We start from the raw sequence: 26286 nt of genomic DNA, 5'->3' as shown, positions 1-26286 counted from the left end.
GTCATAAGACTTAAACTCGAGATCTGTTATACCGGAATGGAACCCAAATCATCTTTATAAACTTAATGTGTATTCATAATGTAGATAGACCCCACTCAAATTTCTATCATAACTGCATTACTACATTACAATAATACAACACTGATGTATAACACGACATGTATAAATATGATTCATCCCTTTCTGGTTTTGCTCATAATAGCATTCTTGATTATAACATTATATACACCACAAATAAAGACAAGGAATGTCATAAAGTATGTAGGGACTTAGAGAGTAACTCATCTTCCACTCTCCCTTCTTATATTTGTTCTTAACTTTTGATAATGCATCTACAATTTGGTGTTCGACCTTTGATTCTGAACGAGAAATGTATCTATAAAAAGTTCTTCGATGTTTAAATAAGTTATTGATGTTCGATACAATAAATATTATAAGAATGATATACATTTTCTTAGTTGTTATACCTATTTATAAAATTTTGGTAGACTCTATTACTATTAAGTCACAATTAACATGCATACAGAGATTATCCTTAAACATTACGTAATTTTTCATCTTTTTTATCTTACCTAAACTCGTATTATCTTAACACAATTTTTTCGGAGAAGGTCGGTCGGTGGTACCAGAATGTTCTGGAACAATCTTAGCAGACATAAATTGTTAAATTAAATTATGAAACCAATTGACTTTCTGTTTTGAAACAACAACCTGCGTACCACTAGTGTACACTATGTACTCCCCTTGTATCACAAACATTCGCACAAAAATAAATATGCATCACATTCTAGCAGTGTTCTTTCTCAAATGTCTTGGTAGAAAGTAATTGTTCACTTTGGTTACTATGGGATAATCATGTGCTTTCCTTGATCCAATGTGAAGAGTAAGTTATCTTAACAAAGGGAAAAATGATACTTCACACACACACAACACCTACGAGAGCATATCCTTTGTGAATTCTTCAACCAAATCATCAGCGATTGTACATGCTGTCTCTCTTTCCAATGTATCAATCTCATCATTTGTTAGCCAAGACCAGGAATTTGATCCTAGATCTTGTGCCACAAAACTATCAAGTGAATAAAGAGACGTGTTAGAAGTTGGATGTAAAGAAACACGAACAATGTCCCATACTAACTTCAGTAGTTCCTTTCCACATGGTGGAGGCTGCAAGGAGGAATTGCTTAGTTTCCTTCTGAATCTAGACAATGTCAAAGGTGGTCCAAGAACAATGGAAAGGGCCTCATTTAACAAATCAAGCAAAACCTTGTGCTCTACCTTATTCTTGTTATCATCTTTTGTGGATCTTTCATCCTCCTTCACCAATTTCCTATGAGATTCTTCCACTTCTTCAAAAACTGAGTTGCCAATATACTTATCCCATGAACCAAAGTACATACCAGAGGCAACAAGCAGATCTCTTACATAAGATTCTGCTGGATCATCCAATTCAACTAATTCAGACTCAGTTGGCTCCTGCTTCGTAGTGAAATCATCAAAGCCGTCAGAATCAAGTTGACCCAGTTGCCTCTTTAGCTCTGTCAAATAAACAGACAGAGAGAACTGTCAACAAGAATTTGACATCTAAAAAAGCAATTAGATTGTAAGATACATGGAACTATATATATACATATTTCAATTGTTTACAAGTTTGTATAATTAATATGAACAACTTTTTACTAAGAAAATGGTCACCAAACAGAAGAAGCAAAGGATCTGCACTCTCTTCTTAATCTCTTTCTGTAAATACCAACTTAATGAATATATCGAAATTATTGTGTTTTACAAAATTTGTGAAGCTATATAGAAATTGATCTAAGCAAAGAATGCATTAAACGAGGATAATAGAAGGTCCGCAATTTGTAAAAATATTAACACATGACTTAGGTTTCTTATACATTTTCCATGACAGAAATTGTGTAGCCCTTGACTTATAACATAAAAGTATCTTGCAAGCAGGGCCACACTATCCATTTGAAGAACAGACTAAATGTTGTTTGTACATTTAACTATATATGCACATGCAACAAACAACAATGACAATATATTGACATCATCAAATTGAAAGATAAAACTGTTTCTCACCATTCAAACCAGAGCTGATATCTCTAAAAACCTTGGGAACAAAAATATCATCCAATGAAGATGCATCTGGAGTTGATGTTAGACTTGAATACCCAATCTGTCTCCAGTGTTCTTCATCAGCACAGCTGCACACAGATGCAGGACTAGGAGGTACCTCGGTGGAGTTCTCCTAAGGATCATATATGACACAAACTGATGATTAGATAATGATCATTTATGCAACATAATTGAAAACAAAGGTCATTGAGGAGAATGCTGAAAAATGTATATTGCAAACTTACATGTTTGTCACCACATTTCATGAGAATAGTTGGTCCACTCCTGACATCTCTCAAAATTGAACCACATTCACTGCCATGTGATTCTACTTTTGACTGAACCCTTCTGCCAAACAGCTTCCCTCTTAGACCAAGAGTATATTTGAAATTGGAAAGTTTTTCTTTAATATTAAATCCATCTTTCTTCTGTTTCTTAACACCCACGGGTCTTGCTTCAACAGTTTCAAGCTTCCTCTGAATAAGGGCACCCGTTAAAATGTGGCGGTCCTCCAAAAGAAGCCTTCCAAATGATGTTCCTGATGCAGGAGCAGACAAGGATCTTTCAAGGTTCCTAGGAGACAACTCCTTGTGGAACAATACATTGTCATCTAATTTATGTCTATAGGAACACGATTGTAATTCTTTTTTCTCTTTTAGAACTCCCCACTGGCTCTTGTCATTTGCACCCTTTACAGTATCTTGCTTTAGTCTAACTTTTCCATTGTCTAAATAACAAGCCACTTCAGGAATGTCCAAATTCAATTCATTTTTTACAGTATTTCTTAGCCTCTCTGACAAGAATCTCCTAGTATCTATGTTGAAAAATTCTGGGGAACTCGGTCCATTGAGCTGCATTTTACTTTTGTATGATCTTGTTGATTCTGAGCGGAGTAAATTAGGTTCAGCATCTCTGGTCGTTCTTTCTCTGACCACTTTAGCATCAGATAGTTTATCATTGAAAGATGACTCAATTCCACTACCTCTAATCCCTTGGAGTTCACACTTCAAGCGCTCTCTCACTTCCTCAAGAAAATCTTCTATACCTTTTCCCCCATGTAAAGTGCCTGATAAACTGATGCAATTCTCTTCATGGTTGCAATTGCAAATTCTTTCAGAACCAGGCTTCAAGATAACTATCTGAGTGGGAGAAGCGCATATATCTAATAATCTGCTTCTGGATTTCATCATTAAGGACTCCTCAAAGTCCCTACTTTTTGTTTTACTTCTTGATGGAAAGGATTCTTTTTTCTTAGATAAGATTGACTCCATCAGGTCCCCATTAGGTAGCTTTGTCTTAAATGAGTGGCTATCTGTCTTTGAACTCGCAATATGTTGCATGTTCTCCTTGCTCAGGTTCTCTTCTTGAGAAAGATTTCTCATAGAACCACTTATGATGTCAACAGCCTTCGGCCACTCCTCAAACCTTGCTGCTTGATACGCTTCAAATTCTTTCTTGAATTTTTGGAGTTCCTCTTCTTGAGGATGTTCCCTTGGCCTCGGCTCTCCAAAACTATGTACCCCTTCATCATCATCAATGATTTGATAAAATGAATCAAATTCCAAATGGCTAGAAGAATTCAAGTTTGAAGAACCCCTACCAACCCAACCTTTATTCATTTTCTTCTTTGAAATCTTCCTCTCCATATTTTCATGTGTGCTCTCATCCAGTGGAACTACAGATTTAGTGTCTAATGGTAATGGCATGGTGTCCATCCCCATCAACCTTGCCACAAGGCTAGGGGCATTATTTATGGCTCCTGATTGTTTGGAAAAATCCTCTCTGTTCTGTTTTTTCACTGAATCCACATTTGAGTAACTGATTTTCTTTGACCAGCCATCTTCTACTTGACAGGAGTACTGAAATTCACCAGAGTTCATTCCATTTAAGAACTGTAAGAAAAATATGATGTATGCATTGTGAATGAAACATGTTATGAAATGATGGTGGCGTCTTGAAACCCTTAGCATATAAAAGTATGTGTGAAACGAAAATTACTGGTAATTCTCCTTCTGCACAGTGGACCTGAGAGGTTTCTACTTGCAGCTGCATGTCATTTCCAGATGTTTCCAGATCTGCATGACACACAGTATGATAACAAATCAGAATATACCTAACTAGCTGAGGAGGAATAAAATAGAACTTAATAATAATAACAACAACAATAGTGATCATAATTAATAACAATACAATAAATCGAGTCTCAGCAACATATCTAACAAAATGCAACAAACTAATGAGCCCTGCTTCATACCAATTAACACAATAAACTTTAAAACATGACAAGGAAATAGTAAGTTGATGATATCCATTCTGGGAAAAGGATCCTTCGAGATTAGGGAACAAATGCTCAATTTAGCTTCCTTGAAGCTTTTGTAAGCAGAAAAGGCATATCGTGCAAGAGTGAAGTCTCTGTTCAATTTGTAAAATAATACTTACCATCGTTATTGTTCTTATGGGCATGAATTTTCTTGGCCATCCTACCCTGATTGAACTCGAACATGTGCAATAGGCCTCCCATGTAATCAAAGGGTCGTCTAGAACAATCTCATGTCCTCAATTTCAGGGTTCATATCTCAAACAATAAAAATTCAGGTTCTTTCCTCTCCCTCTATACGATGTGAAATGAACCAGCACTCTTCCTTTTCACACCCTGGATTGCCAGAAGTTAATGGGGTGTCAATTGAAGACAGTTTATTGTAGAAAAATCAGATCTTAAAATAAAATAAAATCGTTTAGCTGTAAGATCCAAGTTACTGTTGTTTCACAGAAATAACCAATCAGCTCCTTCATAGCAAAGCATATACAAAAACTGCACTTTTTGCATTTTGTGATTGAATGAGTAACCTTGCTAACATAAGGTCAAAAGCTTTTTAGATAGTATTGTATTGCATTCGATGTAGAACATAATACTGAAATCTAATCGATAATAACATAGTAATAGCGAAAGGAAAAGAAAACTGACCAATGTTTTTCCAGTTTTAGATGAACGATAGAATTTGAATATTGATATAAAATTATGAATTGGCTTATTACAAAAATTAGAAAACTTTGACTTTCATGCACACCCTGAATAGAAAGAAGAACCTTGGTCTTCTAAGCACCCCATAAATCAACAACTTCAGAATCCATTGACGGAAAAGCAAATCAGAGCAAAGAGAAAACCCAACCACAGGTTTCAGAGAAAATGTAGGAAAAGCAAGAACTACCAAAAACTCTAAACCTCAAAATTCCAGCACCAGTTAGAGCTTACAGTAAACAAAAATAAGATTGTCCCATCTAGTTTTATCAGAACCATACACATCGTACAGTACAAGTGATTCCTTCACTAAACACTTGAATGCACGTTTGGAAAAAGGTGAGAAACAGAGAACATGTCACATAAAAATACACATACCAATGAGAAGAACCAAAACAAACACCGCATCCACCAACTGACTTCAGCTGAGAACCAATTCTCGCGTTACAGAAACAAGAAAGTGGGTGTTCTTGAAAAGTATCAAAGCTTCAAACTTGATAACAAAATTGTAAAAGGTGGAACAAAACTGGCAAATTGTGGAGGGAGGGGGAGAGAGAGAAGTGTGTATGTATGTGTGTCATTGAAAAGTGTAAAATTCTGAACTGGGATTTTGTATTAAGAAAGAAAGAGAGCCAAGGATGAAAACTTGATTGGAAAAGTATTGATAATGAGTTAATGATGATGACGACAAAGGAAAAAGCTACAATATTGATAGTGTAGGAAAAGGGAACAAGGCCTCTAATTCCATTGCTGGAAGTGAATGAATGAAAGCGAAGGTTCCCTCTGCCATTTTATTTACTTAATTGCTTAATCATTCTCATATTTTCATTCTTTTTCTTTCTTTTTTCATAAATCTGCTGTCACTCTTGCTGTACCATAGAACACCCTTTTTTTTGTTTTGGTCTAGTGACTAGACTCATGGGTTTGTGTTGTTCTTAATTCCCATCACTTTTCTTGTGAATGTTGTGATTTCCATGTGGGTGGAATTTTTTTACCAAGTCACATTACTGAATTCAACAGTTAGATACAATAAATACAGTTATTATTAGAAGGGAAATGAAACCTCAGAAAGTCGTTGATTGAGGAAGTGAAATCAGTAAAAAAATGAACCCCAAGGACTTGGTTCCAACCCAAATTCGTACACTTTAAATTCTATTTCCTGCAAAATGGAAGATAATGGTCTTCAATGCCTATGACATAGGACGGTTACTTGGTAATAGAAGCCAAGTTCAGTATCAAATAAGAGGAAGCAGAGAGGTTTGTTTATGATTAAGCAAATGATTTTGTAGTTAAGCAAAAACTCTGCATAATCTTGGGGTAATAGAATAGTTGAATCCTTGTGAGCTAAGTAAAGAATGCTTAATGAGAGAAGTAAAAGAGTTGAAAGTCAAAGGGTGAAAAAGGTGTTAATGATGAAATATTATTGAGGATAGTTTTTCACATGAATTATAGTATTTTATATTATTATGGAATAAAAATGGCATGATATGATTGCAGTTTGAGATCACGTAACAACCAGCTCAGAGGTCTGTGGTTTTGCAGTTGTACGCGCACGACGCCTCCATTTGGCGCTAGATATCATGCCACTTTGGAATTTTGGTTTTATTTATTTGTCTTCTTCTCCTCTTAGTTCTCTTTCCTTTATCGTATGTTAAGTTTCACAATAATAATAAAAAACAACAACTGAAAATGCAAGAGAGAAAAAAAAGTCACATGGTACTATGAAAAATTGGGAGGGAAAGTAAAAGAATATTGGTGTTTAACTTCACATCACCAATTATTATTTTGTGCAAGTATAACATAATTGATTTTTATATTATTTTGATGATATTTTAATCGCTTGATTGTTATTTAGAGGATGGTATCACATTTTCTTTCCATTGGCTTTGCGATAGGAGTATATCACTAAAAAAAATCATCAAATAGAAACTAATTTTTAAAGACTAAAATAATTAGTTGTAATAGTAACTAAATTAAAGATCATTTTAGAAACTAAAAAAAATTTATTTCTAAATTAGTTTCTATTATTATTAAATAGTTTCTAAATTTGTATCTAATTAACTACCAAAGTTTTAACTACAAATGTAGAAACCATTTAACAATAATAATAGAAACTAATTTAGAAACTAAAAATTTATTTAGTTCCTAAAATGGTCTCTAATTTAGTCACTATAACAACTAATTATTTTTTGTCTCTAAAATTGATTTATATTTCATGATTTTTTTGTTTTCTTGTAGTGTATTATCCAGCGGAGTTTTGTTTGGACTTCTAATATTTTGTACATAAATTATTTAAGATTTTAAAAAGCAAATTCTTCCTCCACATCTATATTATTTACTATTTTATTGAAAAAATTAAATAATTCAAGCAAATTATTAAATAATTTATTAAATCAATCAATTCAAATACTAAAACAAAATCGACATTGTTTTATTTTATATTTTAAACAATTCACACTATTTCTTTTCTTTTATTACCAACATGTTTCTCACTATTAATATATTATGATAAATGATTTATTAAATAATTTTTGAAATAAATAAAACCATTTATTAAAATAATTATTAAATCATTCAATGAAATTGTTATACAATTTATTCAATAAATAGTTATATCATTCAATCAAACTATTACACAATTTACTATAATTTTTATTATTATTTTTATCAAATTTTGTGTTGCATATTTTCCACTTTGTGTAAATAAAAAAAGATATCGAACACAAAGAAGTTGAAGTCTTCCTTGAATGACACAATTTTATGCAAAAATAATACAAAAGTCATCATACACATGCATGACTTCTATGCATTATTTTTCACTAAAAGTATGTCAATAAGCACATCATTGATTAACAAATGAAATTCTGCTCAATAAGCACAACTTATTTGGTTCCATTTTCCATAACTGAAATTGTGTTTTTGACTAATAACTTCTTATATATATTGAAAGTAAAATCATCTTTAACGATGATGAGTTCTTATGCATGAAGTTGTTTTGTTTGTGGATTAATCAATTTTTAGGCTACTCAAAATGCTTTTAATTCTTAATTATTTCATCAGAGCACAATAAAAACGAGTTTCCATTTTTTAAGAAACTCTCATACACAGTTTTTATTGCCTATTTCCTTCACGTACAACAATTGAAGTATGTTTCCGTTCTGAGCACCAATCAATGAAAACTTGTTTTTGTCAAGGGCCCTTTCGTAAAAAAAAAACATAAATGTGTAAGGGGGTTCGAATAGCAATCAAGGGATGCCAGTAAACAGGATGGACATCAATGAATGGGGATTTCTTCCTATACCGCCATAATTTCTTCCTGCACCCCCATAATTTCTTCCTGCACTCCCATAATTTCAAAAATAAAAAATATCAATTCCGGATTCTACAATTGTATTTTAAATTATACAATCTGAAATTAAAAAAATACAATTTTAATTTCTGCGTTCTATAATCCAAGAAGTCTTTGGATTTTATATTCTAAAATTTAAAAAAAAATCAATAAAAAATATTAAAGAATAATTTAAATATTTACTTACACAGGATGCAAGAAGAGACGTAGGTAGTATAGGAAGAAATCCCCCAATTAATGAGAATTTTATTTTTATTATTATTGTGTAGCATTATGAACTAAACTCGTGGGTAAATGGTTGTTACAATACACGTGATTAAAGGTATCAATGTCAAATAGTTGTCTCCTGGTACACGTGATTAAAATTATCAATGTCACCATAAATAAAAGAATATCTGATAATAGATCTTGAATAGGAGACAACATTTATTATTAAATTAGGTTAAAAATAAGACTAAATATAAAAGAGATATAATGAAGATTTGTAGTATTCACCAGAGAATATATAAAAAGAGAAAAATAAATTATACAAAGTACATTTATTCTTAACTATATTAAATATTATAGGTTTGGAATCACCAATACTCTCGTATTAAACAATTAGGTTAGAAAAAAAAAAGATAATAAGAATGTGCTTTTTGGGTGGTGAGTTATGAAGCTCATACACTCCTCTTAAATGGCGTATTCGTGTTGGACACACGAATCGGGTACTGACATTCGTACGACAATCGTAGGATACATTAACATGTCCAATTTAAAAAATATTTTTAGATTTCTGACAATTTTAATACGATTTTAAAAATTATAAATATATTAATTTCTAAAAACTAAAACTTATTATATAAATTTTTATTATAATTAAAAGAAATAATGAACAAATTCTTTTGAACCAGCAATAAAAAATGTATTTATATTCTAAAAAAATTAAAAAATATTTATACACATAAATCTTTATTATCAATTTATATAATTTATAATTATATAATATATAAATTTGTGTTATTATATTTTACATTTTAATAATTATACATATTTATATATTATACGTATTCGCATGTCCGAGTGAGATGTTTTTTAATAAATTTGTATCTGTGTTTTCCTTAACTTTGGTAATGTTGGTATGAATGAAGTGATTGATAGGTGATATAAAATGAAAAGTAATAATTTAAAGAAAATAAAGTTGGTAAAGATGAAAGTGGAGAGGGTGTCATAAGCAAAGTGGTTTTTGTGGTGCCACCTATCCCTCAATAATAATCTTACACTATTTTATTCTCACACGTGTTACTATCCAACTTGTCCACCTTGTTACAACAAATTCTTTAATTCTTAATTTTAACTGTGATTTTACTCCTATTTTTCTAACTACGATGAATCTTAAACATATGCTAAAAAATATTCTCTTTTAAAAAACCCCATTATTTTAATAATGCTTTGTTTCTTTTTTTCCTTTTAAATATTAAATTGTTACAAATATATTTAAAAAATTGAGTCAAATTTAATCATGACAAGCATTTAATTTTGTCTTAATTGATGATATATTGAAAACTCAACAGTAAATCGTTTCAAATTATAATTTTAGAAAGAGAAACAATCTTTTACTTATACCAAGGTCGACGAAGAAATTTTAAAAAATTGTAAATTGATATTTTTTATTAAGTCAACAGATAATTTTTTTTAAGATTGTAAAATGGTGTTTTCCAAGAAAAACTTTGAGGAAGTTATATATGATCTTGATGTAACAGCTTTAAAAAATAATATAATAAAAGGTAAATTTATGATTAAATGATGTAACAGATAATTAAATAATAATACTAGAAGTTATAGATAGAGGTAGAAAAAAAAATGATTTTGAATGTATTATGACTGTTTATTTAAGTATGTGTGAAATAACATTTTTCTTCTTTGTTTTGTGTTTTTTTTGTGTATAAAAGTGAGTCACTTGGTTGTGTCTGAGAAGCAAATGATGATGAGAAAGAGAAGAAAGTGAGAAAGTGCAAGCAACTGCTCCTTCTGAAAATATCAGTTATTACAAACCAAACTTTTCTTCTCTCTTTGTTTTCATTTTCCTTACAAACTCAATCTCTGATTCAGAGCTTCTCATCCTTCAAAATAAGAAATGTTTGTGAAGAAATTAGTAGAGAAAGCTTCCATCAAGAAGGTAACTCCTTTTCATATTCTTCTTTTTCTCTTCCTATCATCATCATCATCCAAATTCTTCACACATTCCTTAGTACTGAAACATCCATCACTTCTTTCTGCCAAGCTAAACTATGAGTTATTCACTCAAAGTTTCAACCATCACTCAGCATCATCATCAATTTTCTTTCGAATCGAGATTTCCTTTTCTTTCTTTTGCTTTTGAACTTAGATATTCGGTTTATATTATATTTTGAATTTCAAAAATTGAAGACTTCGATTGTAGCAATACAATTTAAAACATAAATTCGAGGATGCTATGGTTGTCATGCTGATATATTTTATACACCCTGGATATTGCTGCTAAATTTCGTTTTTATCCTTACGCTAAGAGTATTTTAATTCGTATTAAAATTCTATATGATGAGCATATGGTATACAAAAACTGGGTTTCTTAAATGTTTTTTTTTCATCATGTGATTAGTTTTTTTCTATCCAAATTTTTACCATATTCTGTTTCTGGTTTAAAATTTTTTCTGCAGAATCTCAAAAAAAGGAAAACGTTCTGGGTCGGTTGAGTTGTGTGTTTCAAAACCTGTTCATACGTATGGAAACAGACACAAACGTTTCATAGGGTGTAAATGTTTTCTGTGCATTACGTTTCAAAATAATAAGTTCATTTTAAGGATCAAATTGGATTTACCATATGACGATGAAATGTGATAACTTCACTTCCAAATTAAGTCTCAATTCCTCCACAGTAATAACTACACACCACAAAACTGAAATGAGTAATTTTAATAGTGACACAAAAGAGGGGGAACAGAAAATAAAAAGAAAAAGAAAAAGAAAAAGAAATATACATATATATATATATATATGGATAGGATTATGGTCGGTGGTAATTGATGAGTGGGCCCATGTTTGAATGCGTTAATGTTGGTCAAGATCTGTTAACCCACTGCCACTAGAATCCAAGGTCCCATGGAAGTACACCGATTTTATTTCTGAAAATATTAAAATTCGAAAAATAAATCTTCAGACAATAATCTGTTTTAGTTCTGTTTTAAATTCATTTTAGTATGTGAGCTTAATTAGTTCCTATCATTTTACTAAGCTGTTTTATTTATTGATGCCATTTGTAGTAGAACTTAAATAAGATTTCGAAAATACTTTCAAGAACTAGAATTTTCTGAGTTAAGTTTAGGTATTAAAGTCACCGCGAGTGATTAAATTGAAGTATGTTTGTACATAGGCACTGTTAAAGTGACATATATATATATATATATATATATATATATATATATAAGTGAATTATACTTTCAGAGTCTAATGTAATTGTTAAAAGGTGAAAATGGAAACAATCAGGCCTAAGGTATTGTTAGTTGTGAATATGATGAAATAGAAGGTGTTCTTTCTTCCAAGTTTGAGTCTGAGTTTAAAATTTTGAAAACTGCACACACAAAAGAGTACATAAACTTGCATGGTGCTTACTTTTAGAAGATGTCACGATCAATTACAATGCTTAAATTTCTGAGCTGTTTTTATTATATTGTACTAAAATAGTATGCAAATAACATTACTCTGGTATACATGAATGAAAACCAGCCACAGCCACAGCCACAGAAGGCAGCACTAAAAATATAGGCATTGAATTTTGTGAATTTCTTTGCAGACTGGTGGAAATTCATCGGATGGATTGAAAGCTAGTGATGTAGATCCACGGTTGGTATTTCATCATGGGGTGCCATCTGGTGGTACCAATTTCGCCTATGACACCATTCAGAGGATACTGGCTCTTTCTACAAAGTATGTTCCCCTCAACTACATGCATAATGATTCAAACTATGGGGTCATTATAGTGCATATCATGAATATATACTCTCATAGTTTTTACTTTCTGATCGATTTTGTGTTGCACTCCTTCCTATGTAACCATCTAAGTGGCAGAGAGATTAGTGTAAAAATCCTGGGAAGGGGACATACTATATGAACTTATAAGGTTGTTGAAATGGGTGAGTTTTCATGTTTGAAACTGATTTTGTTGAGTTTTTCAAAAAGGGATGGCCAGATTAAACTCTATGGAAAAGATAATGCTCAAGCCATGCTTGAATCCAGTGAAGCCCAGCCTAGCAAGTTTCTACAGGTTATGTGACAATTCCCTCGTCCTGTTGTGAAAAACGGGACAATTCCCTCGTACTGTTGTGAAAAATGTCCCTTTCTTTAGGAATGTCAAGTATGCCTGTGTACTAACTATGCTATTATATTTAATTGATGCAGTTCATCCAGAACCAAGGTGTCCTTATAAATGTTACTTCCAATGACCATATTGAGGCGAGTATACATATGGGGACTTGCTCACTTTTGTTGTTTTTTTCCATGTTGCCTATGAATTTAAGCTTGTTCCACTAATATCATTCGGAATGCTATTATTTTCTTTTCATTGAATGTGTCAATATACTTTTATTATCATGTTTAAGATCTCAGTTTATTCGGAAAATTGATTGTCCTGAGAAATTTTACATTTAGGTTTGGGACATAGACAAGAAATCGCTGTCTGATGTGTATATTGCTAAAGAAGAAATCACATGCTTTGTAGTCATTCAACATAGCCTCTATATGTAAGTAGTAATTATAATTCAGAACAAGCTATGAAGCAAAGCTGCGTAAGTTATGAGCTTGTATGTATCTGTGTTACAGGTACATCGGACATTCTAATGGTGATATTTCAGTTTTGATGCTTGATCAAGAACCATCATGGCGTTTGGTTAAAATGAAATACGTCATACCTCTCTCAGCTTCATATGGTGAGAAATATTTTGTAGCATTGTTTCTTTTTCCTTCGCATGTTACATGTAAATCTTAAACCCACCCACTTCCCTGGTCCCTTATTCCTCTCTTAAAGCACCTGGTTGTCAATTTAAGTTCCTTAATTATTTTTGTTTAGGTAACTCTGAAGTGTCTGATGATACTGTTGTGACGCACGTACTGCCTCAACCAGCAGCTGAAAGTAAGAGGTGATCTTCACAAACACAGCCATCCTTAGGATGTTTTTGTACAAACATTTTGGTTCATGTTTTTACTTGATCATTTATTTGTACACTCAAACTTATGTCTCTTATGTGTTCCATTGCAGGGTTCTCATAATCTTTAGAAATGGTCAAATGATATTATGGGATGTTCAGGAAAGTAGATCTATCTTAAGAACTGGTGGAAGTAAGTTGCAGCCACTGCATAATGAAACAAAAAAAGTGACTTCGGCATGTTGGGTGTGTCCATTTGGAAGTAAAGTGGCTATAGGGTACAACAACGGAGAGCTCTTCATTTGGAGAATCCCTTCTCTAAATATAGGAAATGTCTCAGCATCTGAATGTATTAATCAAAACACTCCATTTCTCAAACTTAACTTAGGATACAAGTCAGAAAAAATCTCCATAGGATCAATAAAATGGGTTTATGCTGGAGGAAAGGCTAGTCGATTATATGTTATGGGAGCTTCTGACTATGCATCTTCAAACTTGTTGCAGGTATTTGAATGCTTGTTCAAAGCATTTATAACAAAATATCTTGTCCTAGGACAAATTATTTGAACATTTCATCTTTCTTTATAATGAGATATTCCTAAGTGATGGCCCTTTCTAAAACAAGTAAAACTAGAGTTTACTGTTACCAGTTACAGGAACTTTGATTTTCAGAAGGCATACTCTGCCCTTTGTTCAATGAATTAGAGCTAGGTACAATTTTCTAAATTAACACACATACCACTTTTCACTATGAAGTTTTCTCATTTAACTAAATGAGATGTATAAGGAATTTGCTTCATCCTTTCCACTCCCTCTAGGTATATTTTAGATCTTGATACCACTTACATCATGAAGCAGGTAGTGTTGCTGAATGAGAATACAGAATCTCGCACAATTAAACTTGGACTTCATCTGTCTGAATGTTGTACCGACATGGAGATCATATCATTAACTTCAACTGAGCAAAGCAAGCATAAACAAGATTCTTTTATTTTGCTTGGGAAGTCAGGCCATCTATATATGTATGACGATAGTTTGATTGAGAAGTATCTGCTACAATGCCAATCTAATAAGTCCACACCTTCACTTCCAAGGGAAGTAATTGTGAAGTTACCACTGGCAGAAGCAAGCATCACAACAGCAAAATTTATCTCCAACAATTCTACTAATGTGTTTAATTCTGAAGATGAGGTAATACGGTTCTGAAACTATAAATTTTTCTCTACCATGTTCATTCTGTTTGCAATCCACCTTTTTTGTAAATGGCATTGATTTCGACCTTGTTTGTCTTTATCGCATAGTATTACACACAGCTGTTCAAAAACTATCCATTGTTTGTGCCTGTTGAAACAAATCAGAAGGATGGAATCATCCTAAGTTCGGCCAAATTTACAGGATTTTCCAAAGTTCAAAACTTGTACATAACTGGACACAGCAATGGAGCCATAACCTTCTGGGATGCTTCATGCCCCATTTTCACTCCGATTTTGCAATTGAAGCAACAGGTAATACTTTTATCAGTCACACCTACTCACCAGTTGCATTGAGTGGAAAGAAACAATTAGTCTGTACAACAAAATAATTCATACAAAAATGTTAGCTTTACTAACAACCTCCAGTGCACGCCATTTGCTTGCATAATATGCAAAATGCTCTTTGTGTCTTCTTTTGGGATACATTTCACTCTTTCCAAAAGAAGCTACGTTCATGAATGCAAACCATCAGCCAACTTATTTGTCTAGATAAGTTATTGAATTGGCTAATCATGCCAATGTTTTGTGTTGAAGTATTGGATTGATAAGGAAATTTCTGAATGTTCTGATAAATCCAGATAACCAAGTAAATGTTGAATAGCCAAGTATGTTATACATCAAAATATTATTAACTTTAAGCTCAAACAAGCTCTAGGTAGGGCTAAAGGCAATTTATTTTCTTTTCCATGTATTTAAAAATTTTACTTATTTATTTTCTGTGTTTCTTATTATTTGTTTCCTCAATCTCAATCCAGAGTGAAAATGACTGTTCATTGAGTGGTATACCGTTGACAGCATTATACTTTGATATCAATTCTCCAGTTCTTGCTTCTGGTGACCAAAGTGGAATGGTGAGGTTCCTTGCTCTGATAATTTCCTTCTCTCTCGCATCATTCCCGCCTGCCTATAATGTGTCTGACACAAACATGATTTACAGATTTGCATCTTTAGATTCAAACCTGAACCATATGCCACCAACAGCTTCATGTCTCTTACTGGTATGTTACACAGCACATACCTTTTGCTTGGTTATCATTTATCAGAAGGCTTGTATGATTCATATACTAATCAATACGGAGTTCCCTTTTTCATTCCTTCTTTTACAGGGGGTACAAAGAAAGGGACTGATCATATAATCCAAAGTGTGAAACATGTAAAGAGTACTGGTGCCATTTTATCAATGAACATAGATCCCAGTTCAATGCATCTTGCTGTTGGTTCTGATCAAGGACATGTAAGATAATTTTCTACTTTTTTTGGGTTTGGAAATGTGGTTTTAGCTTGCTAGTCCAAAAGTATTCAAAGAAATGAGTTAAAGGCACAAATTCCAAAAGCATATTTTAAAAGAAAAGGCCAGTTTTGCAGTTGTATTAAAAGAAATAGAAGTCCTCAATTTATAGGTCTGTAGATGAATACATTGGTCCTCAGCAAGGATATTCCCACAAGCATAATTGCCAGACTAACCACTCTAGCACTAATGCAACTAGAAGGGCTCCAACAAATACCAAAGATCATAGGACTGCATAAACAACTTCATTAAACAAATTTACCAATAATGAGGACCATTTAGCATAACCAAAAAAGGAGCATATTGTCTCTCCTTTGCGGAACTTTCTAGCAGATTTCTGTTCCTTGATCATATGTTTGGGTGGTAATTTCTAAATGTTTTGTTACTTCAGCTTTGACAAGATCAACAGATATTGCATGGGACTACCTATTTTGTGTTCCTTGTGTTTTGAGATTATAGTTGTTTATTGACTTTGCTAAGTAACTTTTATGCTGTAACGTTTATTGATCCAATTTGGTGCAGGTTTCAGTTTTTAACCTAGATGGGCCAACTTTGTTATACCAGAAACATATTACGAGTGAAATTTCTGCTGGTATCATCTCTCTGCAGTTCCTAACCTGCAGTTTACATGGTTTTGAAAAGAACATTTTAGCAGTTGGAACAAAAGATTCATCTGTTATGGCACTAGATAAAGAAAATGGAAACACACTAGGCACAGGAACTATTTCTCCTAAGAAGCCCTCTAAAGCTTTATTTATGAAGGTTTTGGGTAAGAGTTTGTGTGGTTTACGTAATTATCAATTATAAAAAATTAGTGATGTATAATTTTACAGATGCTCATTCTTTTAAGGATCAAAATTTCAACACTGTTATTGATTGATGTGAAAGAAATTACTGAAAATGGTAAAAGAAATGTTGTTGTGGTACACAGATGGACAAGGTGAACAGGTCACAGGATCAATTACAAAAGATGGATTAGACTTGAGTGAAAAGAACCATATTGACGATGCAACAACGAAGCAGCAGTACATTCTGCTTTGTTCTGAGAAAGCTTTATATGTCTATTCATTGGTGCATGCGATTCAGGTGAGATGCATGAATTCCTTACATCCATAATCAGGAGTCATGAATAACAAAAACATCAGCTGATGCTTGCAATGATGTATTCCAGGGAGTTAAGAAGGTGCTATACAAGAAAAAGTTTCATTCCTCTTCATGTTGCTGGGCATCAACATTTTACAGTCATTCTGATGTTGGCCTTATACTTATTTTCACTAGTGGAAAAGTAGAATTAAGGTGGTGCTTTTTCCCAGTCTGAACTTTATATGAGAACATATTTTGATGGTATAGAACATATGAAAAAACGTCATTTGTTAAAGTAACAACTCCACCGATTTTGAAGATAGTTTTTCATTGACAAGTTAAGAAAAACATATCATTTATCCAAAAACCAACAAATATGTTTCTTAGAATTTGGACTATTTCTGTATTTTTTCCGGGAGATATAAAGAACTTCAGTTATTCCTTGTTTTAAGTGCATGTCAAGTACTCTTTTTTCTCTTCGCTATAATAATTTAATACATAGACATATTTTATATGATAGGTCTTTGCCAGAGTTATCCCTGGTTGTGGAGACTTCAATTAGAGGTTTCAGTTACACTCCTCCAAAATCAAAGCCATTTTCTGAGAGCCAGATATGTTGTTCATCCAAAGGAGATCTTGTTTTGGTATGAGCATTGTTTTCTAACGGTACAAATCTCTTTAGAAGATTTATATTAAATAAGCTCTAGTTCCATTTACAGGTGAATGGTGACCAGGAAATTTTTGTTGTCTCATTGTTGGTCCAAAGGAATATTTTCAGGTATATAACTATATACAATATATGGCTCAAAAGTCAAGATGCCATAGTAAATCTTGTTATCTATCTCTTGCTCCTATACATATAGTACAGAGAAATACTTGGTTATGGATATTGAAATAATATTCCTCACAGCGAAGATGAAAAGTGGTAGTAGTATTAACCCTCATTTTTACATTTTGTTGACTTTTAGGCTTTTGGACTCTATTAGCTGCATCTACAGGAAAGGAATGATGTTTTCACAAGAAGAGCTTGTCCCTAGCCCAGTCATAAATAAGGAAAAGAAAAGGGTAAATAGTATATCTTAATAACTTCTTAAAACATATATGTGATTAAAGGTGTTTCATCTTCATTTTTGGTCTTCTCAGGGTATATTCAGCTCTGTCATCAAAGATTTTACTGGCAGTAAAGAAAAGCATGCTCCCATCTTGGAAACAGAAGAATCTAAAGAAACTATCCAGAAACTCTCAGCTATCTTTTCAACTGAAAATTTTCCATGTGATGCTGTTAATAATGATAATCTGACTGTTGATGAAGAGCTTGAATTAAATATAGGTACGGAATTTCCTTAGGTCTGAGCTACTCAATATTACATAGCCTACAACCACGAAACAGAAATTGTCTAATCATATTATGAAATAAGGCCTTTTCAATCATTGACTGTGCTAGTCAGAAAATACAAATGGTATATAAATCGACTGCTTCCTAAGGCAGTTCTCGTTTTTGTATCATATGGATAAATAAATAAGTTTGAAACAACCATTTTTTGGTGCTTTCTGTACAGATGACATTGACCTAGATGATCATGAAGAAAAACGAAAAGATCAAGGTATAATGGGAAGTTTTAACAAGAAGAAATTGCCTGGAAAGTTTGAGGCTCTAAAAGGTTAGTAACTTTACTTCTGTGAGACAATTAATTAATCATAGTCAAGAAGTTATGAACTAGTGGGATTGGAATGAAATAAGATAATAGGTGCTCATGTGATCACTCATTTTATCATTTGATTTGAGATGAGTGAAAAATATGCAATACCCTTCATTTAGCGTACATACTGTCCAAGAGTGCTCAGAATCTATCTTCTAGGTTGTTCTAGCCCGTGTATGGACACTGCATTTTCCCTGCATAAAAGGAAAAATGTTCTGTTTAGTACAAATGTCAGTGCTGAGACTTGAACTTGTAAAGTTGTAACCTCCTCCTTCCAACTACCCAAAACTATTACCACCAGCCCATTGACCTGCATAAACGAATAACATAATGGTGGCTGGAGTTCAAAGTTGGAAGTATGGGGTATACCTAAAATCATGACAGAATTTTATCAAAAATCTTTGCGTAGGGAAAAACTGTAAATGATTGATAATGAGAATAGTATATTACAAAAGGATTACACAGGGCCTTTACACAAACAAATTAACTATTCTACTAACGAACCTCTAACTAACAGGACAGAGTAGTTATCTTATATTAGATACTGCTTCTGTTCAAGTCTTCTAGATTTCCTTTTTACAACCAATTAACTCTGGTAAGCAAAAACTGCATTTTAATTTTTAATTGGTTGAAAGATTATCAAAAGTGCTTGCCTTAAATAATGCTGCTAGCTAAATTAGTTGAAGTTGAATATGCAGGAAGGTTAAAAGAGATGAAGGGCAAAATTCAGAAAACATCGGGTAAAGAAGAACAAGATGAGCAAGCGGGTGCAGTCGATCAAATTAAGAAGAAATATGGGTTTTCATATTCCAATTCCAATGTAAGCACATTTAATCATGTATTGCATGAAATCGTTATTTGTTCATTGGAACCGGGCTTCAATCTTTGAATCTGGCACTGCAGGAAACAGGCGTAGTTAAATTGGCACAAAGCAAGTTGCAGGAGAACATGAAAAAGTTGCAGGTATCTTTGATGAAAAAAAATAATTTGAGTTTGTAAGATTTTAGCCTACACAGTTACTCAGAACACATGTCAAATTTGTTTAATACATGTTATCTTAAAAATTTGACAGGGAATCAATCTCAGAACAACAGAAATGCAAGATGAAGCAAAATCCTTTTCATTATTGGCAAACCATGTACTGCGGACTGCTGAACAGGATAGACAAAATTAAGAGCATCTACTCCCTCATTGGACCAGAAATTCGAAGCACTATGAATTTGTAATTTTGGTCAGCTTTGTTGTGTATTTATAATTTGTCCAACGCTGTAAGAGTAAAATACTGAAGTTTTGGATTTATACCAAGGGTTTTACATAAAGAACAATTTCTACCATTTTTTTACTCTTAAATCATGAATCGATTTGTCATTACTCCACCACATAGCGAAGGGTCAAGTTAATCATAATCACTCATAACTCGATGTTACAAGAGGATGTTACAAGAGGCAAGTACGCATTTAGAGTTCAATAGCTTAATCAATTGTTAAAGAGTCAACCTTTCTTTCGAAGTTTAATAACATAATAGTTAAAACAAGGTAATTTCTTCCAGGCAAAAAAGATTAAAAATCGTTCGGAACGATCAAAATAAGAAGTTCAAATGAATCCCACTGGTGGGGTTGGAGATTACAGGTGATATCTATAAAGTAAGGTCAAATGAAGTATAGATTCTTGTATACCACTGAAGAATCAAAACGGACAGCAAAAAGACAAAATATTCAGATTGAAATTTCTTAGAAAAATTAAATTGAAATGTATCATAGCATTGACTTTAAGTACATAATCATGATACTGAACCCTAATTTCGATTGTGCACTAATCTAAATCTAAAGAGAACAAAATAAAAATTCCGAAACTAATTATCAGAGTGATGTGGTTGGGAACCTTCCTATCAAATACTAAACCCAACATCTATTCAAAATATTTTTTTTCCCACATCAACCTAAGCTCCATCACATGTAACAAATTTCACTCGTCATCCTCCTCGTCCTCCTACAGAACAGAAAACAAGAAGGATTAAATAATGATTAACCATGATCGCAAATCATAATTAATGATTAAATTATTCTACCTCATCTTCCTCCTCATCGTTAACTTCAGATTTTGACTTGTCAGACTCTTCTTCCTCTGAATGTTTCCCTTCCTAAACACCAAAATCACAACCATCAATTAGTTTACGTTAAAAATAATGAACAAAACAACAAACAAGATAACAATGTATTCACCAATTTCTTATTATAGGCTGAGATACTCTTCTCGTACTCTTCTTTCTTCTTCTCAGCCCTAGCAATGAAGGGAGCTTTCTCCTGAACCATTAAATTAAATTAGCATCAAACATATCACAAACAAATACAACTAAGCACAGCTATTTAGCCAAAAAAAATCAACAAAATGATATTCAAAAGTAAATACTCACGGCATCGGACAAAGACTTCCATCTATCACCGCCAGCTTTACCAACCTAAAATTAGTTACACCATAAAATACACATAAGAATCCAAAAAGATCAAAAAATATTGATCCATCTCTCGTAGAAACAGAGAACAAGAAAACTCACAACAGCCACAGATTTGTTGGTTGGATGTTCCTTCTTAAACTGCTCTCTGAACTCAGACCTAGAACAATCGAACAGACTTAAATTAATATCACAAACAAAAATACAAAAACTCACAACTATAACAAAATCAACAAAAAAAAATCCGTACATAAAAACGAAGAAAGCACTTGGAGGTCTCTTAGGTTTGTTAGGATCCTTGGCAGCTTTCTTCGATTGCTTCCTTCCAGCACCAGCGCCCTTGCGCTTCAACCTACACGCATCATAGCAAACACAAAATCACGACAACAGTACCAAACCTAAAACTCCAGATCGAAAAAAACCAGATCTCAATCGCAAGAAGAAACAATCAATAACACGATACCTGTTATCGGAAGCAGCAGTATCAGCTTTAACCTTCGGCATGGCAAAAGTCGGTGAAGAGAAGAAGACTCTGGATAGAGTGAGCGAAGAGCAGAAGGGTTTGAAAGAGAGAAAGGGAAAAGTGAGAGTGCGCGTTGTGCTGTGAGGATTGGGCGCGATAGAAGGGGATAAGAAGGGTTGTGGGGAGGGGCAGTGTAGAGAAAACGCAAGTGAAAATCGAATCGCGAAAAAATTGAAGTTGGGATTTTACGCGGGATTTCGACGATCTTTCGCCACGTCAGCGATCCGTGTGCTGCGAAATCATTCGCTGTTACCAACGCCTTCAAATCAATGTGTTTCCTCTGTGTGTGTGATTTGGGGATGAGCCTGCTTCCTTTCGAGTTTTAGCACTGTGCACTGTGTTTTGAGAATTTATTGGCACGCATCACTAATTTATTGGTATGACTCTTTTATCCTTGCAGGGGTCTCCGATATTACCAAGATGCCACGAGAATGAGAGTAACGCGCCACGTGAAGTTTGGGATCAGATATTTTGGGCTTCATAGGGGTATCTTTGTAAAATCATGTTTCTTACTTTTTCTTTTTTACTAATAAATTAATTATTGGATGATTAATGACTAATAGTTTGTATATTCTTAATTAATTTCAACTAAAATAAAAAATATCAATATTTAAAATAAGTAGTGATTAAATTTCAATTGTTATTTTAAATTAATGATCTGGTAACAGAATTTTGAATTGTTTAAAAAAATTAATGAGACTTTTACAAGATTAATTTTTTTTTAAAATAAAAATTTAAAAAAAAATAGTAGAAATACATGCAGAAAACATGTAGATGATATTTTGGTATATATAATAATAAAAATAATTAAAAGTGAGAGGGAATAGTTATAGGTAGATAGAGGCTATACAATTGTGTGTGAGGGAAGCATTATACTTTAATGATCTACTATCGGTTAGATCAGGTACAATGATAAAAGTACATGTGCATTCAAATTTAATTATTTTTTCTTTATTTATTATCATAAATTATAAATAAATATTTTTAATTATATGTTTATTTTATGGTAAATATTTTATATTCTGATGTAGTGTTATCTTTAATTACTGATCATTCATCTCTTAAAATATAAAATTTTAATTTTTATAATTAAATATACTAAAATGATATATTATAACTAATAAGATAGTAAAATATCTGGAAATATTTTCATTTAAGAAAAATAAGTCATAAAAATAAGAAAATTGTAAAAACAAATTAAAATAAAATACAATTTGTACCTACTCTGATTTGTGACATGTAATATAATCTTTGTAACACAAACACCACCTATGAACACTAATACACGCATATGAAAATACATATTATTTTTAAAATATAGAATATGAGGATACAACAAAAAAAATATTTTTATAACTGATTAAAAATAATTTATTTTTTATTTTTATAATCATAATAAAAATTTATACAATAAATTTAAATTTTTATAAAATTAATGTATTTTTTTTAAATTATTGTAGAACTAAATTATAATTATAAAAATTTTAATAAATATTTTTTAAATTAGACATGATATATATATCTAACACCAACACGTTATTTGAAATGAGTGTCTCAGATTCTTAACGTATATGATAACTATATTTTATATATCATAACTATATTTGTTTGGATTCACTAGTAAGAGTGTACAATTTATTTACATTTACGACAATTCGTTTAAAAATATCCCTGTAAAAAGCTAATCAAAGGTACAGATAATTTTTCAATTAAAATATTTTTTTAAATTACATCTAAAATATAAAATCATAACAAGTATCACATAAAATATCAGTGAAAATAGGACAAATTTCTTACTCAAAAATATAATTTTTAGAAACAGTGTCATCTTCTTCTTCCTCTCTATAATTTTTTTATACAATAACAAATTATTATTTTTCCAATAAGAGTTCCTCACAACAAAATCAATCCTCATTTATTACTCTTTTCTATATAAAAACAATACACAAATGGAGATAACCATAATATACTTAACTTTTTTAGTTAGTTTCTAACTACCAAAACATTAGATATCTTGATATTATCTTAATATTTAAAGTTCAAATTATATCTTTATTAAATAACAGACAGATCAATAAGCAATTTAATATATGAGATCTCACAACAAATATTTGCATTAATAATTTCATACTCAAAGGAATCTCACCATTAATAAATTTACAGAAATATTATATACTAAATTATTGAATATTAATATTTTTTACCCTCTATGATAATAAATAACTTATCATATATTTAATATTATTGAAAATTTGAAGATTTTAATATCAATGAGATTTGTCATCTATAATAATAATAATATATAATTAGATTTTATATACCCAAATTATCTTCTTCTTGTTTTAATGAACGGTTAATTACAAAAATACAAAAACAATATAATAAAAAAAAGGAGAAAAAAAATAAACTAATATTGACATCTAAAAAAATGTAACTAACTACAAATAATTTATAAATATTTAAAATATGTTACTTTATATAATTAAATTTGTTTTATTGAAACACAATTTCAATATAATATGTAATTAGTTATCTTAATTTATATATTAAATAAAATTACATAAATATAAACAGCGATAAATCCAATATATTTTTTATTTATAAACAAGTATAATAAATATATGTTATTGTTTTTAAAGAAGTTTATAAGATTACATGATGTAAATGAAATTTATTATTGATTGCAAATGTTGTATAAATGTAATACAATACAAATGTAAGTTTACAATTTCCTAAGTTAAAATATCTTTTTATTTTGTAGAAACTCTTTTTATGCATCAACCACCTAAAGATAAAGTGTGTAGACTTCCTAAAGTCCTGTAAAACCTCAAGGAGCACATAGGTACTGAAATCTCTTGGGTGATTTTCAGTTAAGTGGGTTTTTAATTGATTAAATTATGGATAAGTTGTGTTTTGTTATGAATTTATTTTAAATAGGTTATTAAATTATGGATAAGTTGTGTGTTTATTAGCATGATTTTATTTTAAATAAGTTATTAAATTATAGATAAGTTGTGTTTTGTTGACAATATTTTATTTTAAACAGGTTATCATGGTGATGTTATTTTAGTGTGAACACATGTTAAATAAATAAGTCATACTAGTATAGAATAACTTTCACATAAATTTTGGATGATTAAAATTATATTGAATGGGCACTACTTTAATTAGCACAAGATTATGATGAATTAAAGGCATTTGTAACACAATCTCAATGTAAAATAGAAACAACTGAAGTTGTGTATGAGTGTGAAAATTTTAGTTATACGAACACGATAATAATTTAATATTTCAGTTTTAAAAGAAAAAAATTGTCATACATATATGTACGAGCAAGATAAGGATTTTATAATTTAGCTAATAAATAGAATAATCATTGGCGTGTGAGAAAGGACATAATATAATCAAGGTGTATGATGGAAGGATGAAAAAAAACACAATGTCTTTTTTGAGTCACTTTGAGGTTCACGACCACGTTCAAACATACAAATTGGATATTATGTTAGTGTCAATTATCTTTCATCATAAGGAAGTTCTATTAAATGGATCAATAATAACAAAAACATGGATGCACATAAGAGTAATTGCACTTTCTAACAAGGCATTTGATTTACTTGTAAGGGACAAATTTAAATTTCCAAGGCTCTGTACATTGTGAATTTGCACCAAGGTTGTGCTGAGTAATAAGATTTGTAAACTAAAATCGTGTAAGCGTAACACGACCTTGGTATGCAGGAAAAACAATTGAAATTGTCATGTGTATGGACAACTTTTAGTTATTTTTGTTTTGTATTGAAGTTGAACCAACACAACTTCAATTAAACCCTAATCTCATGTTAATCAAAGTCGTGTATACTCAAAATTGTCACGTGTATGCACGAGTTTTTATTGTTTTTATTTTGTATTAAAATTAAACTCACACAACTTCAATTAAACTTTAATCTAATGCTAATCAAGTCGTGTATACTCAACACAATTTTGACCATCCAATTATTGTGCCAAATTTTTTTATTATAGTACAATTTTTCATTTGACTTTCACTCACATTGAAGTCAAGTCGTCCATCACCATTATAACTTTTTCCAAGACAAAATTGTATCATCAAACACAACTTACTCATGTTGATAAATATTATTTTTGCTCATTCTTGTAGTATTAAATGAAAGTGTATATTTTTAGTGTGGAAAAATCCTGTTATTATAGATATGTGGTGAGTGCAATTCAAAGTGTAACTATTAGTATAACAATTTAGCCTAACTTACTAGTAAAGTTTGCAAATCAAACCCTATGACCAAAGATGAAAATTAGTAATACATAATCTACTTTATAAAAAAAACAT

The 26286-nt window shown here is 31.5% G+C and overlaps 3 protein-coding genes across 4 annotated transcripts; 1 reads left to right on the top strand and 2 right to left on the bottom strand.

Annotated features, from left to right (window-relative positions):
• Window positions 1-660: 660 nt before the first annotated feature.
• Window positions 661-6048, bottom strand: LOC137808532 (uncharacterized). Its single transcript, XM_068609694.1, has 6 exons — window positions 5519-6048; window positions 4561-4774; window positions 4120-4196; window positions 2367-3980; window positions 2086-2254; window positions 661-1538 (listed from the first exon to the last, which is right to left on the bottom strand). Exons 2-6 carry the CDS (start codon window positions 4640-4642, stop codon window positions 934-936), a joined length of 2547 nt encoding a protein of 848 aa, XP_068465795.1. The 5' UTR covers window positions 4643-4774; window positions 5519-6048; the 3' UTR covers window positions 661-933.
• A 4334-nt stretch (window positions 6049-10382) lies between these two features.
• On the top strand, window positions 10383-20297 carry LOC137808530 (uncharacterized). 2 transcript variants are annotated; one of them, XM_068609692.1, is made up of 24 exons: window positions 10383-10647; window positions 12301-12434; window positions 12687-12771; window positions 12906-12959; window positions 13155-13246; window positions 13326-13432; window positions 13573-13642; window positions 13762-14152; window positions 14507-14839; window positions 14950-15153; window positions 15657-15752; window positions 15839-15899; window positions 16008-16135; window positions 16712-16958; window positions 17121-17275; window positions 17361-17485; window positions 17793-17916; window positions 17992-18050; window positions 18241-18337; window positions 18416-18602; window positions 18832-18933; window positions 19671-19792; window positions 19876-19935; window positions 20045-20297. In XM_068609692.1, the coding sequence occupies exons 1-24, from the start codon at window positions 10606-10608 to the stop codon at window positions 20144-20146; spliced, it is 3177 nt and encodes a 1058-aa protein (XP_068465793.1). In that variant the 5' UTR covers window positions 10383-10605; the 3' UTR covers window positions 20147-20297. The 2 variants fall into 2 exon arrangements, with proteins under 2 accessions (XP_068465793.1, XP_068465792.1); XM_068609691.1 differs by having other exon boundaries at window positions 14504-14839.
• A 380-nt stretch (window positions 20298-20677) lies between these two features.
• LOC137808531 (HMG1/2-like protein) lies at window positions 20678-22269 on the bottom strand. Its single transcript, XM_068609693.1, has 7 exons — window positions 21888-22269; window positions 21675-21776; window positions 21527-21584; window positions 21386-21430; window positions 21195-21275; window positions 21041-21112; window positions 20678-20961 (listed from the first exon to the last, which is right to left on the bottom strand). Exons 1-7 carry the CDS (start codon window positions 21926-21928, stop codon window positions 20938-20940), a joined length of 423 nt encoding a protein of 140 aa, XP_068465794.1. The 5' UTR covers window positions 21929-22269; the 3' UTR covers window positions 20678-20937.
• Window positions 22270-26286: the final 4017 nt, after the last annotated feature.

Source organism: Phaseolus vulgaris, chromosome 3, assembly GCF_000499845.2.
Source record: "Phaseolus vulgaris cultivar G19833 chromosome 3, P. vulgaris v2.0, whole genome shotgun sequence".
Classification (NCBI taxonomy): Eukaryota; Viridiplantae; Streptophyta; class Magnoliopsida; order Fabales; family Fabaceae; genus Phaseolus; species Phaseolus vulgaris.
The sequence above is the reverse complement of the archived record's forward strand: the minus strand, read 5'-3'. Positions and strand labels throughout refer to the sequence as shown.

Bases quoted from the DNA above. Each gene is read 5' to 3' on its own strand.
- LOC137808531 (XM_068609693.1), bottom strand. From the start codon at position 21,928: ATGCCGAAGGTTAAAGCTGATACTGCTGCTTCCGATAACAG. The intron at 21,777-21,887 runs GTATCGTGTTAT...TGATGCGTGTAG, and splicing joins ACTGCTGCTTCCGATAACAG to GTTGAAGCGCAAGGGCGCTG. The intron at 20,962-21,040 runs GTAGAATAATTT...TCTGTTCTGTAG, and splicing joins ACGATGAGGAGGAAGATGAG to GAGGACGAGGAGGATGACGA.
- LOC137808530 (XM_068609691.1), top strand. From the start codon at position 10,606: ATGTTTGTGAAGAAATTAGTAGAGAAAGCTTCCATCAAGAAG. The intron at 13,643-13,761 runs GTGATCTTCACA...GTTCCATTGCAG, and splicing joins CCAGCAGCTGAAAGTAAGAG to GGTTCTCATAATCTTTAGAA. The intron at 16,136-16,711 runs GTAAGATAATTT...AATTTGGTGCAG, and splicing joins TTGGTTCTGATCAAGGACAT to GTTTCAGTTTTTAACCTAGA.
- LOC137808532 (XM_068609694.1), bottom strand. From the start codon at position 4,642: ATGGGAGGCCTATTGCACATGTTCGAGTTCAATCAGGGTAGGATGGCC. The intron at 4,197-4,560 runs GTAAGTATTATT...TGTGTCATGCAG, and splicing joins CCATAAGAACAATAACGATG to ATCTGGAAACATCTGGAAAT. The intron at 1,539-2,085 runs GTGAGAAACAGT...TTTATTTGACAG, and splicing joins TATCAGCTCTGGTTTGAATG to AGCTAAAGAGGCAACTGGGT.